At 40.7% G+C, this 14,909-nt stretch overlaps 1 protein-coding gene across 1 annotated transcript in view; it reads right to left on the reverse strand.

Annotated features, from left to right (window-relative positions):
• LOC126236786 (putative inorganic phosphate cotransporter) overlaps positions 1-14,909 on the reverse strand; it is a 205,097-nt gene that overhangs the window by 112,863 nt on the left and 77,325 nt on the right. Inside the window, exon 5 of the mRNA XM_049946369.1 lies at positions 5,720-5,804. Coding sequence (XP_049802326.1) covers positions 5,720-5,804 — 85 coding nt within the window. The remainder of the gene's footprint in view (positions 1-5,719; positions 5,805-14,909) is intronic.

The raw sequence follows: 14,909 nt of genomic DNA on the forward strand, positions 1-14,909 counted from the left end.
CGACGGCATGCAGCTTTACTGTATGGTTAAATGATGATGGCGTCCTCTTGGGTAAAATATTCCGGAGGTAAAATAGTCCCCCATTCGGATCTCCGGGCGGGGATTACTCAGGACGACGTCGTTATCAGGAGAAAGAAAACTGGCGTTCTACGGATCGGGGCGTGGAATGTCAGATCCCTTAATCGGGCAGGCAGGTTAGAAAATTTAAAAAGGGAAATGGATAGGTTAAAGTTAGATATAGTGGGAATTAGTGAAGTTCTGTAGCAGGAGGAACAAGACTTTTGGTCAGGTGAATACATGGTTGTAAGTACAAAATCAAATAGGGGTAATGCAGGAGTAGGTTTAATAATGAATTTAAAAAATAGGAGTTCGGGTAAGCTACTACAAACAGCATAGTGAACGAATTATTGTGGCCAAGATAGACACGAAGCCCACGCCTACTACAGTAGTACAAGTTTATGTATCAACTAGCTCTTCAGATCATGAAGAAATTGATGAATTGTATGATGACATAAAAGAAATTATTCAGGTAGTGAAGAGAGACGAAAATTTAATAGTCATGGGTGCCTGGAATTCGAGAGTAGGAAAAGGGAGAGAAGGAAACATAGTAGGTGAATATGTATTTGGGGTAAGAAATGAAAGAGGAAGCTGTCTGGTAGAATTTTGCACGAGGCATAAATTAATCATACTAACGCTTGGTTCAAGAATCATGAAAGAAGGTTGTATACATGGAAGAAACCTTGAGATACTAAAAGGTATCAGATAGATTATATAATGGTAAGACAAAGATTTAGGAACCAGGTTTTGAATTGTAAGACATTTCCAGGGGCAGATGTGGACTCTGACCACAATCTATATATAGATTAAAACTGAAGAAGCTGCAAAAAGGTTGGAAATTAAGGAGGTGGGACCTTGATAACCTGACTAAACCAGAGGTTGTAGAGAGTTTGAGGGAGAGCATAAGGGAACAATTGACAGGAATGGGGGAAAGAAACACAGAAGAAGAAGAATGGATAGCTTTGAGGGATGAAATAGTGAAGGCAGCAGAGGATCAAATAGGTAAAAAGACGAGGGCTAGTAGAAACCCTTGCTTAACAGAAGAAATATTGAATTAAATTGATGAAAGGAGAAAATATAAAAATGCAGTAAATGAAGCAGGCAACCAGGAATACAAACGTCTCAAAAATGAGATCGAGAGGAAGTGCAAAATGGCTAAGCAGGGATGGCTAGAGGACAAATGTAAGGATTTAGAGGCTTATCTCACTAGGGGTAAGATAGATACTGCCTACAGGAAAATTAAACAGACCTTTGGAGAAAAGAGTACCACTTGTATGAATATCAACAGCTCAGATGGAAACCCAGTTCTAAGCAAAGAAGGGAAACCACAAAGGTGGAAGGAGTATATAAAGGGTCTATATAAGGGCAATGTACTTGAGGACAATATTATGGAAATGGAAGAGGATGTAGATGAAGATGAAATGGGAGATACAATACTGCGTGAAGAGTTTGACAGAGCACTGAAAGACCTGTGTCGAAACAAGGCTCCGGGAGTAGATAACATTCCATTAGAACTATTGACGGCGTTGGAAGAGCCAGTCCTGACAAAACTCTACCACCTGGTGAGCATGATGTATGAGACAGGCGAAATACCCTCAGACTTCTAGAAGAATATAATAATTCCAATCCCAAAGAAGGCAGGTGTTAAAGATGTGAAAATTACCGAACTATCAGTTTAATAAGTCACAGCTGCAAAATACTAACGCGAATTCTTTACAGACGAATGGAAAAACTAGTAGAAGCCGAGCTCGGGGAAGATCAGTTTGGATTCCGTAGAACTGTTGGAACACGTGAGGCAATACTGACCTTACGCCTTATCTTAGAAGCTAGATTAAGAAAAGGCAAACCTACGTTTCTAGCATTTGTAGACTTAGAGAAAGCTTTTGACAATGTTGACTGGAATACTCTCTTTCAAATTCTAAAGGTGGCAGGGGTAAAATACAGGGAGCGAAAGACTATTTACAATTTGTACAGAAACCAGATGGCAGTTATAAGAGCGCGACTGCTACGGTCGCAGGTTCGAATCCTGTCTCGGTCATGGATGTGTGTGATGTCCTTAGATTAGTTAGGTTTAAGTAGTTCTAAGTTCTAGGGGACTGATTACCACAGATGTTAAGTCCCATAGTGCTCAGAACCACTTCAACCATTTTTTTGCAGTTATAAGAGTTGACGGGCATGAAAGGGAAGCAGTGGTTGGGAAGGGAGTGATACAGGCTTGTATCCTCTCCCCTATGTTATCCAATCTGTATATTGAGCAAGCAGTAAAGGAAACAAAAGAAAAATTCGGAGTAGGTATTAAAATATTGAGGTTCGCCGATGACATTGTAATTTTGTCAGAGACAGCAAAGGACTTGGAAGAGCAGTTGAACGGAATGGACAGTGTCTTGAAAGGAGGATATAGGATGAACATCAACAAATGCAAAACGAGGATAATGGAAAGTAGTCGAATTAAGTCGGGTGATGCTGAGTGAATTAGATTAGGAAATGAGACACTCAAAGTAGTAAAGGAGTTTTGCTATTTGGGGAGAAAAATAAATGATGACGGTCGAAGTAGAGAGGATATAAAATGTAGACTGGCAATGGCAAGGAAAGCGTTTCTGAAGAAGAGAAATTTGTTAACATTGAGTATAGATTTAAGTGTCAGGAAGTCGTTTCTGAAAGTATTTGTATGGAGTGTAGCCATGTATGGGAGTGAAACATGGACGATAAATATTTTGGACAAGAAGAGAATAGAAGCTTTCGAAATGTAGTGCTACAGAAGAATGCTGAAGATTAGATGGATATATCACGTAACTAATGAGGAGGTATTGAATAGAATTGGGGAGAAGACGAGTTTGTGGCACAACTTGACAAGAAGAAGGGACCGATTGGTAGGGCATGTTCTGAGGCATCAAGGGATCACATATTTAGCATTGGAGGGCAGCGTTGAGGGTAAAAATCGTAGAGGGAGACCAAGAGATGAATACACTAAGCAGATTCAGAAGGATGTGGGTTGCACTAGGTACTGGGAGACGAATAAACTTGCACAGGATAGAGTAGCGTGGAGAGCTGCATGAAACCAGTCTCAGGACTGAAGACCACAACAACAACAACATTGACGCAGTAGCATATCCGCTAAGTTTCGCTGCCATACGACAATTACAGTGCACTCTGGATCTCGGTGAGTAGCTGCACTTTAATTAATTATAACCACTTCGTATACAACATGTTACTGCAGCGTACAGCTGACGTCTGATGATACAGCTACACGCCACACAACAAAATCTTGCGGGTTGTCGCCCTGTGAGACGCCTGCTTCCGATGCAGCTCCACTTCACTGCGGCATTGGCTGCCGTAATGAGGTCGCCACGGTGATGGACACAGCCGGTACTACCTTGCATTCGCTAGCTACGCAATACGGGCCAAATGCCTGGTATTAATGCGCCGAGTGGAATATATAGGGCCGCTCGTTGTAGCTCTTGACCAGTGCGAATCCGGCCTCTGTTACCAGGAATCTCCGTACCCAGACAACAATAGTGCAACAGATTCCGACCCAGCATAGGGCAGTGACACCAACTGTGACAGATAGAGTGCTCTCTCTCTCTCTCTCTCTCTCTCTCACACACACACACACACACACACCTAATTCTAATGTATGAGTGACATTTCTTTTAATAGATCAGGACGATCTTTACGTTATTTTCAATGTGAAACTGTTCTGTTGTTCATGTTCTTGTGTGTTTCTTTGTATAAATAAAGTTCTAACTTTCGTTACTACCTGGGCACCCTTTTTGCTTTCTGCGTGCACCATCCCACAACAGGATACTTTACTTACCCATGTCTATATTAGGATAGGACTTCTGGCCCTTGCATGCATTCCACATTAAATAAAAATCTTGTTTGTAATTGAAGACTGACGTTCATTCCTTTGTATTTTATGAATACATATCACTCACAATATCTACTGTGGGTAAAATTATGAGCCCAAGATTTTTTTTTCTAGTAGAACCTAGTACAGTACACAGGACAGAGAACGTTGAAGTGCCAACATATTAGAACTACAAAGGTTCTCAAGACACACATATAAACAATTTATCTGACAGACTCAGCTCTATTGATGCGACACTTAACTGGTATTCGTGAAGAACATGGTTCAAATCTTCATTCGCCGAGTTTGATTTACATTTTCCATTTCCCCTAAATCACTTCTAATGAACCCTGGAGATTACTCAAACAGATCATGACCAATTATCTCCTCTGAACTTTCTCTTCAGTAACCTTGATTTTGAGATAATAATTTGAAACCTTGCTTCCCTTTGACATTAGTTTTATTTGTCGATTACAATTCAAAATTTTATTCATTTGTTATTTTGTAGTGGCTAAAAACTAGTTTTTTGAGAAACTACAATTGTAAGCAGCGTGAGGAATATTTCAGTTGTATTCCAATAACTCATTAGACATAGTAGTCCACTGATGGTGACAAACCACTTGGTAACTTTCAGCACTGTATCTGGTTATCTCTGGTAAGTGTTCTGCAACATTCACCACTGGCTGCTCTCTTGGACTAAACAACTAAATCAATTTAAATCAAAACTAGTTTACAACGTTACGTGCTTTAATGGAAAATTACAGCACGGCGTAGCAAAGTGCATGTCAGGCGAGAACATAGTGATTGTGTGTGTGTGTGTGTGTAAAATAGATACGGAAAAGAGAGACGAAGACGTACAGTAACTGGTTGTACCGGTCGCGCTTCAACACTACACAGTTTGAAAATGTACCACTCATGCTCCAAGTTCATACTTGAATTGCTCATGCTGCACAGCATATTTTTCTTTTTACTTTGCATTGGAAAGAAAATATATACAATCGAAATGAAAATTTCTGACTTACTCCTTTGTTTACAACAGCACATACATTTTCAGTTAATATTGAGAGTGCTGTTCATATTACGAAAGCAAAGAAATGAACCAATATAGAAAGCGCCATTGCATTGGAACAGAAGCCTGTAAATCTTACAATGATGCATTTTCCAAATGTTTTCAAGTGGTAATTGTGCTCATATACGTTCCATTGTCTTCACATATACTGTTGTAAAACAACTGTCCTCGCAATTTTTTGCAACTATCCGTAGTCCTGGTTTACAAAATATGCCAAAAAAAACGAGATTGCTCGCATTATTAACAAAACACACGAATATTAGTGTGTGAGGTTTTTCGATGTTTACTGACTTTGCCCTATGCCACAGTTCATCAAAATGGTCCGTCTCAACGACAATGAACATGCAGTTTGCTATAAAACAAATTCCAAGAAAACTGCATGCAGAAATCCTTCGAGCAGTGAAAGTATGTAATGCAGAATGTGGACTCAGCTGGGTGCTACTTCGAAGAAGGTCATCGCTAATAGAACAAATTTGGTATATACACAAATTTACAGCCTTCGTGTCGATTGTTTCGTCCCAGACACAGCACAAGACATTTTCCGGCAGTGCGTAAGAACTGTCTTACAGTTGACACAGATTGACAAAGTTTAATGTTGTTTCGCGTGCACTCATACTTTGTAATGCGAGCACAAATTTTGGGAATTTGAATACAGCACATTTCTGTAAAGCATATCTGGGAACGTGCGAAACGCTTAAAGGTAGAGACCTAGAAGAAAATCTAGAAGAAAGTTACGACACACTCACCCAGGTAGGCGCTGACGAACTTACTCCTGTCGTTGGGAGGCACCCACCGCGCTATCAGGCAGTGCATCGCCGGCCACGCCATACCCTTTAACAGACGTCGTGTTCGTCAACATACGATTATTTACCACTAGACTTGCTTTTAAATTTAATTTCATTGCCTTTTTGCCAGAAACAATACACACATTCGAACCGCTTACTAGGTTTGGTAAAGACAATTAGATTTTTAAAATAACACAATACATGCACAGCATATACAATCGCGATTTATTAAGCAAACTCTGCGAAGCAAGCATACAACAGGAATATCTAAGGAGTGAGCGTTCAGATGTGCAAAATAGGATTTTCTTTATCAATATTTTTTTGCCTCCCAAATCACGTGGCTTATGTATGACGTAAGGTTTGTCCGCATTGTTTACACTTAACGTAGTTTCCCTCACGTCTAACGGGTCAGGCTCACGGAACACGAAACAATTTTTAACGACTGGCGGATTTTTTTTTTACAGAAATTGTTAAGTTCTTTCCTTCTGAAAAATCCGCCTTCAGTTACACGTTCATTGATCATGGCTCACTGTTTGCTCAGAAGTTGGCAGACCGACGATACTTGGATTGTCGAGTCTCTCTAAACGAAAGTTAAATGAGCTTTCAGTTTTTAGTGTGTCCGTTGCGTTATGTCTTGAAAATCTCTAAAGAACAATACAACCAAAAGTTTCGCAGCGAATTCTTAGAATCATTTCAGAGTATAAATTTTGTCGGTGTAGCAATAACAAATATTCAGTTTTAAAAGATCACATAATTCCAGTGAAGCACATTGAGAACTGGAAATTGTTAGAGCCAACGCGCCGAAATGTTAATGATTCGCCAAAAACAAACCAAGTGACAACGAAATCATGTGAAGCATAAACCTCCCTTTTTCTTGCTGAGCACTGCAGCCTGTTAACTGAGGATCATTTAGGACAGTTCTTAAAAACAGTGAGTGGCGATTCCGAAGGGGCTAAAGACGTGCAACTGTATCGGACCAAATGTTGCATGATTATAAAAAATATTTAGACATTGAATTTGGAGATGGAGAATTCAGTCTATTGACATTAGCGTGTCGAAGTTTCTTGGCATTGTGGTAACGTATATTAAAGAAAGGAAACACTTAATTTTTAAATCTCGCACCCTTAAGTGAAAGTACAGCAAACCGTATTGTTTGTGCAGCTACAGACATCTTCGAGGAATTTGATTTGGACCATAAAAATATTATTGTCATCGAAGCAGATAATACTTGTGTTATGATGGAAGTAAATAATGGTGTACATGCAAAACTAAAAAAAAAAAGATATTCCAGGACTTGTTCTGGCTCGATGCATGTTTCCTCAGAAGCGACTTGGGCCAGAAATCTATAATTTATGGTTTCCGAGATATATAATTAGTTCGCTCAATCATCGGTACGCCAGACTGAGTACAAAGAACTGTACGGAACGATTAATGAAGGTCGCGATCCATTAAAAATCGTTAGGAGCTTGTGCAAGTGTGGCGATGGTGTATTCGGCTATAGAAAGGATATTAAACCAGTGGAGTGAACTGAGAAACGTTTTGAAATTATAATAGTGAATTATTATATAACACGTACAAAGATGAAAGCATTATTTTAACTTTTATGCCTTATATTAGAAGAGTTGTAACTGTAATAAAAACTTTGAAGCTAATGCTGATTCATATAAATCGTTCATGTATTTATGGACATTAATCGTTTTCTTGGTCTCTATAGTGGTCATCGCGTCCGAACATTTATCCCGTAACTATAAGGGTTCAAAATTAGTAGGACCCAGAACTCTCCCTTGGTTTCGGATTCGAATCACCATAACATATTACTGATTTATTTTCAGCGTCAAGCTATTAACTGCAATATATTTTTTCTCTTTGTTCCATATTACCTGGTAATGCTGAAGTTCATCGTTACTGTCTTATAGAAACAGACTGAAAGCTCACAAACGATCTTTAATTTCCCTGTTGTCCAATTTGAAACTTTTACTTAAAGAAATATGGCTTATAGGAATGTAATGGCAAGCTATAAACCTTACGATCTGGAAAGAAGTAGAGAACGCTTTAGAAATCTGGTCAGAGGTTAAACACTATGAAGATGCAACTGCCAAAAATCTATTCGAGTAATTGTGTAATTTTGCTTTTTCGATTTTGTTGTTACCTTATTCCAATGCTTAAGTCAAATGGGTTTTTACAGACATGAATGTTCTGAAATCTAAACGAAGAAAGAAAATTAACATAAATACGAAAATGCAATTTTAAATATACGATGAGTGCTAAAATGAAGTGGAAAAACTTTTTATTCACACGAATTACCTCAAAATAAGAAATAAGGTTGGAAAAGTGCAAAAGTACTACTACAGCTCCTACTGTAAATCAATAATCCAGTATTGAATGTGACGATGATTTAGATTTAGTTTCACGATAAATTAAAAGTATTAGATGTGACTAAAAGTATATAAAATCCCTGCAAAAATTTGTACCTCTTATATTTATATTCTGACGGATTTAACTGACGCAAAAGAAATATTCTGATTTTTTTATGGAAACTTCCAACATGATTAACGGAATGGTAAAATTTGCAAGCTTCCTACTTTCAGTCGTAATCAAGACTTTACGGCAGCACTCTGTTATTAATGGCACGCGTCCGAAAAAATGCAAGTACGCGGTCTTGCTTTCGGCTAATTCGGAATGCAGGCACTTCCTTATGAGCTTCTGAAACCCTGGTGGATCCCAGTGTGCAGATGGACCCATTTGCTGGTCTCCCAAACCAATTTGACTCCGTGCCATGATTGCGCATGACAGAATATGTCAAATGTTTAGACGGCCGACTCAAACCAAATAAGTACACCCACGCATCACTCGTGTGTGTGTGATGCTAGAAGAAGTACCTCTGACAGTTCAGATGGTGACTGGCACAGGCTCTAAGTGGCACATTAGCAAAGGGCACAAGTCTCACTATTTAAGGAAAAGACCTGCAGTCTATTACTAGCGAAGTGCCAGTACACGAGACCTCATCTCTTTCTCTCTGCTTTCCTCGCCATCGCGGTAGCCTAGCACATTTACATCTTAGACTATTCCCACTTTAGCCCAAACCAATCACGAGCTGGAGCGCAGCACTCGAAGCTGGGAAACTGCCCCTTGCTCTACATACACAGGTTGGACCAATCAGTAGCTTTAAAAATTAATTGGGAGAAAAGGAAAAAAGATTCAGCTTCATGACCTCTTTCCCACATGTTTACGCCATGTCTTTTGCTAAAAGCATGACGTGGATGGAACCACAGCCCTCCATAAAAAGATCGTTATCTCCCTGTTGCGTCCATTTCGAACTTTCGAAAGAACGGCCAGAAACCCCCTAAAAGCCTCGTGCCTTCACAAATATGTTTTGTACCGGAGTCTGTACGTCTGGGCGCCACTGATCTGTCCCACGGAAATTCGCAGAAAGACACAGTCGGCTCATCAGCTTCCTGCCTAACAAGGGCCCATATTCTGCTTTATTGCCAGTCATCAATGTTCTGGCCGTAGCACAGCGACTCCTCAGCGCTGGTCAGCCGACCGACCACCGCCGTCCAACGTGGCTGCACAATGAGACCGAGGAACTCGGCAGTCCGCACGCTTTCACCCAGGTTCCGCAGAAAATACGCTCCCCTCGGCCCGCAGCCGCCATACGCTTTTACTGCAGTCATTTAAATCGGTACCCTCTTCCTCTGAACGCAGCTAACGCTTACCGCTATTCCTTCACTAGAGCACACAAGCAAGAGCGTTAACTACTGCCAACCATTTCATCATATGAATGAAGTCACATCGTATCCAGGTATAGCAACCAAGTAATAAAAATCAACTTCCCTAAAAGCATTACACAGCATAACACCATATCAGAAGTGAGAATGTCCTGCAATGTCTCAAATTACCATGTTTGTTCGTAAGCTCTCTGCTAATTTTGAATGTCACTCATCACATTACAGCATTAGTACAGGCAGATTCTGTTTAGGAGTATTGTATATCTGGTACACAAGTTTCACACGCAGTTTAACAATTTGCTCCTGTATGTAAAAGGAACTGGTGTAAGGCTTCAAAGTGAAAAATGCAGTGATTGTGGGACGTGTCACAGGTCAGATTTCGCTATTTTTTTACTACAGGAATACAAGGAATATTATTTATTTTATGTACTAGACTTCATTGTACAGTTGGGTATCGGTTTTTATAAATTATGCTGTGGCAGACCCGTGAAATTGTTTCCTAATACTCCAAACAGGAAATATCCCAAAAAACATTGAACTTTGAGTTATGGCATGCAGTAATTTTACTACACAAGCCTACAATAACACAGTATTCTGCATATTACCGTATTTATTTGGCACATTAATTGAGAAAATCCAAGGAACTGAATAAGTTTTAAACATGGCTATTTTTCAGCAACCGCATGTTAGTTTCATCATAGGATTATACAGCCAACCGGTTGCAAATAGCTGTTTGGTACACTGACTTATGTTTCGACACCTGCCAAAGGCTTGACCGGTTTTTCCTAATTGGTTGGCTTGAGCACATCTGCTCTTAATTCTGACCATTGCTTTCCCACAATGTAATTTTACGGTTTCTCAAAATTTCATTCTGACGAAGACTTCGTCAGAGGTACCAGAATCTACGTCAATGTACCAAACAGTTATCTGCAACCGGTTGGCTGTATAATCCTATGCTGAAATTGAATAAATGTACTACAATGCCGCGCGTGGTAACCGCGTGGTCTGAGGCCGCTTGCCACAGTTCGTGAGGCTTCCCCCGTCAGAGGTTCGAGTTCTCCCTTGGGTTGATGGGTGTGTGTGTTGTCCTTAGTGTAAGTTAGTTTAAGTTAGATTAAGTAGTGTGTAAGCCTAGTGACTGACGACCTCAGCAGTTTCGTCCCATACGAACTTACAACAAATTTTCAAATTTACTACAATGCCAAATAACATTTGTACTCACACACACACACACACACACACACACACGCACGCACGCACACACGCCAATTTCTCCCTACGAAACATCCTTCTCTAAAGTGCACAAGGTGATAAGTCACAAGACACCTCGCGTGTCGGACCTCCTTTGGCAGTTTTAGTGCAGGAACTCGACATGGCATGGACTCCACAACTCGTTGTAAATCCCATGCAGAAATATCGAGCCATGTTGCCTCTATAGCCGTCCATAATTGCCAAAGTGTTGCCGATGCAGGAGTTTGTCCACGAAGTGACCTCTCGATTACATTTCAGATATGTTCGATGGGATTCATGTGATCTGGGTGGCCAAAACATTCACTCGAATTGTCCAAATTATTAAACCAAACGCGAACAATTGTGGCTCATTGACGTAGCGTACTGTCATCCATAAAAATCGATTGTGGTTTGGGAATATAAGGTCCATGAATGGGTGCAAATGGTCTCCAAGTAGCCCAACCTAAACATTTACAGTCAATGCACGGCTCAATTGGAACAGAGGACCCTGTCCATCTCAAGTTAAGTCAGCCCACACAACTATGTAGCCATCACGAGCTTGCACAGTGCCTTGTGGACAACTTAGGTTCGTGGCTTCTTGGGATCTGTGCCACACTCTAACCGTAGCAACAGTGCTTACCAAATGAAATCGAGAGTAATCCGACGTCAAGGTTTTCCAGTCGTCTAGGGTCCAACCGTTATGGTCAGCAGCCCAGCAGAGACGCTACAGACGATGCCGTGCTGTTAGCAAAGGCACTCGCCACAGTCCATTAACGCCAAATTTCGCGGCACTGGCCTAACGGATACGTTCGTCGAACGGCCCACATTGATTTCTGCGGCTATTTCACGCAGCCTTGCTTCTCTGTTAACAATGATAAATCTACGCAAACGCCGCTGCTCTCGCTCGTTAAGTGAAGGCAATTGGCCACTGCGTTGTCCGTGGTGAGGGGTAATGCCTGGAATTTTGTGTTCTCGGCACATTCTTGTCACTGTGGATCTCTGAATACTGAATTCCCTAACCATTTTACGAAATGGAATATCGTGCGGCCATAATCACGTCGGAAACCTTTTCACATGAATCACCCGAGAGCAAATGACAGCTCCACCAATGCACAGCCCTTTTATACCTTGCGTACACGATACCACAGTCATCTGTATATGTGCATATCACTAACACATGACTTTTCGCACCTCAGCTTTTTATGAACACTGAAATATTTTTACGTGCGATATTCTTCCATTTCTACTTTCTGGTACCATGTGAGAGACGTGCACTTAAGTGGTATTTATGAAATGAGTGGAGCTCTGAGCTATATCCAGATGGCTAAAAGAGCCACACGCAAGTGGAAATGCTATCTGACACTAAAAGCTAAGTAAAAGATTTGGTCGCCACCAACTCCAGCCACACGACAAGTAAGAGGTTCGACTGAGTTGGAAAGTTAATTAATTTAAGAATAAGAAAAAACTCGTAAAAGAACATTCATTGTAATGTCACTCATAAAGAATGGGATGTAATTATAAATAATCCAGGGATTGTTCACATGAATCAAATATTAATATAAAGTAAAAATTGCGTGAACACTGTGCATAAGAGCAGCTTGCACCAACATTCTTGGAAACAAGATCTACTCTAAAGAATTTGTTTTAAGTAAAAAAAGGAACACTAATTATTGGACCTGTGAGGATGGAAACGCTATGGATGGGCTAACAAGGAAACTACAAGGTGAATGGCGTAGGTAAAGAAGACGCAACATCAATCACTGGTTAAGACTCGAAACAAAATTATTTATTTCATAAGACATTGATATAAGACATCTATGTAACTGCTGTTGCCTGGTAACTACGTACGATTGCTTGTGAAACGCTGTACCATTCATAACAGAATCTCTTAATACGTTCTTCATACGGACCAAAGTCTGCATTAGGAATCAAACTGAAAGTCTGCAAAAGTCTTGCATTCCTTGCTGCGACCCAGCAAAACAATTTTTATAAGACGAAACGCGAGGCCAAAATCTAAAAGCTCCCCTCTCCCTATCAGACAACGCAACACGCGGTTAAATCAACTCAGCCTTCTTCGAAGAGACCTCGGCTGCAGACCCTCGGAGACCTGGAAGCAGACACTAGAACTTCCCCACACGACCCCGTGGCCAGGAAAACCCAGAGATGAGGCTTCCACCACCAACCCAACACCGGTAACTTTCACACAAAGGGAACAAACCTCTTTGCTTACCTGAAAACTACAAAGGGTGGGCCATTCTGTAAGACTACTGCTAATTCTCTGCAGCAGACTAAACCCCCGTACAGCAAAATGAAACACACCCACATTCATTCACTCACGCGTTCCAGAGAGTTTTGGAATAGGAGAACAAGGGATAAACATTTTATAGAATCATAGTGTGAGTTGGGTTATATATAAAATATGGAAGACTTATAATGGTGTTTTAGACCCATTTATAAGTCTGAAAAGAACCAATATAACAACCATATGATGTTTGCAAATCGTAGAAATAAATAGGCTATGGCTACATTGAATCACTCTTCTCTGGTACGAAATTTAGCAAAGAAAACACCCGAATTGTTTTGTAGGATTCAAAGTGTACTGGAAAGCAAATAAAATGATAATGAAAGGGCACTATAGGACCCTTTCAACCATATCTCTTATTTTCGATCATTCTTAGCGATACCAAAATATTGATCGTACATAATAAGTTTCCACGTCATATGTAATAGTAGTATATCTTCTTTTTGTAACTACTTTAAAATAATGACAATAGTTTAGAAATCTATATCACTCAGTCTGTTGCCAGCGGCCTTGCTGCAGCATCGGTTCCCGTCAGACCACCGAAGTTAAGCACTGCCGGGCTGGGCTAGCACTTGGACGGGTGACCATCCAGTCTGCCGAGCGCTGTCGGCAAGCGGGGTGCACTCAGCCCTTGTGAGGCAAATTGAGGAGCTACTTGACTGAGAAGTAGCTGCTCCGGTCTCGTAAACTGACAAAACGGCCGGGAGAGCTGTGTGATGATCACATGCCCCTCCATGTGTAGTAAGTCCGCTGTTTTTACGATTTACATAAACGATCTGGTTAATGGTGTTGACAGCGGCATTAGACTGTTTGCCGATGATGCTGTAGTCTACAGGAAAGTAGTATCATACGAAAGTTGTGAACAAATCAATGAGGATTTGCAGAAAATAAATGCCTAGTGTAATGACTGGCAGTTATCTCTCAATATTAGTAAATGTGACCTACTGCGTATAACAAAGCGAAAATCTGTTATACGAGTACAAAATAAATGCCCAGTCTTTGGAAGCGGTTACATCCGTCAAGTATCTGGGTGAGACTATTCGAAATGATTTCAAATGGAATGATCAGATTACACAAGTAACGGGTAAGGCGAACTCTAGATTGCGGTTTATTGGTAGAATCCTGAAGTGATGCAGTCCTTCAACAAAGGAGATTGCTTACAATACTTTAGTTCGTCCAGTCTTAGAGTATTGTTCGTCTGTATGGGATCCTTACCAGTTGGGTCTGATTCAAGAGATTGAGAAGGTCCAAAGAAGAGCGGCAAGATTCGTGACTGGTACATTTAGCGATAGCGAGAGCGTTACAAATCTCATAGAAAGTTTGAAGTGGGACACACGTGCAGACAGACGACGCGCTAAACGGAAGGGACTGCTCAGTAAATTCCAAAATCAGATCTCCGCCGAGGATGTAGAGCATATATTACACCACCAACTTTCAAATCGCACAATGATCACTATTGAAAGATAAGGGAAACTAGAGCTCGTCCTGAGGCGTTCACACAGTCGTTTTTCCCTCGCCTCCGCCACAGTATATATGTAGATGTAGATGTAGATATCCGTATCCATTGACGCTTTTGGTCGGAGGACGACATGGCAGCCGGTCGGTTCCGTTGGGCCTTCATGGCCTGTTCTGGCGGAGTTTAGTTTTTATAATCTCAGTCTGTTATACTATATATGAAAAGTATTTGGAGACTGAGGTTGTTCTTACATTCAACGGATCGACTGGTAGCACACTCAGACATTACTAAAACACTTGCTTTCTAAAAATATGGTCATAAAGCAACACAAATGATTCCTACTACATTGACTCTTTATTGCAGCGTGTCTGGATATTTCTCAACTAATAGAGCACCTCTTACTGAAGGAAGTATCTCATTTGTATCTGTGGCAGC

The sequence above is a fragment of the Schistocerca nitens genome, chromosome 2 (genome assembly GCF_023898315.1).
Source record: "Schistocerca nitens isolate TAMUIC-IGC-003100 chromosome 2, iqSchNite1.1, whole genome shotgun sequence".
NCBI lineage: Eukaryota > Metazoa > Arthropoda > Insecta > Orthoptera > Acrididae > Schistocerca > Schistocerca nitens.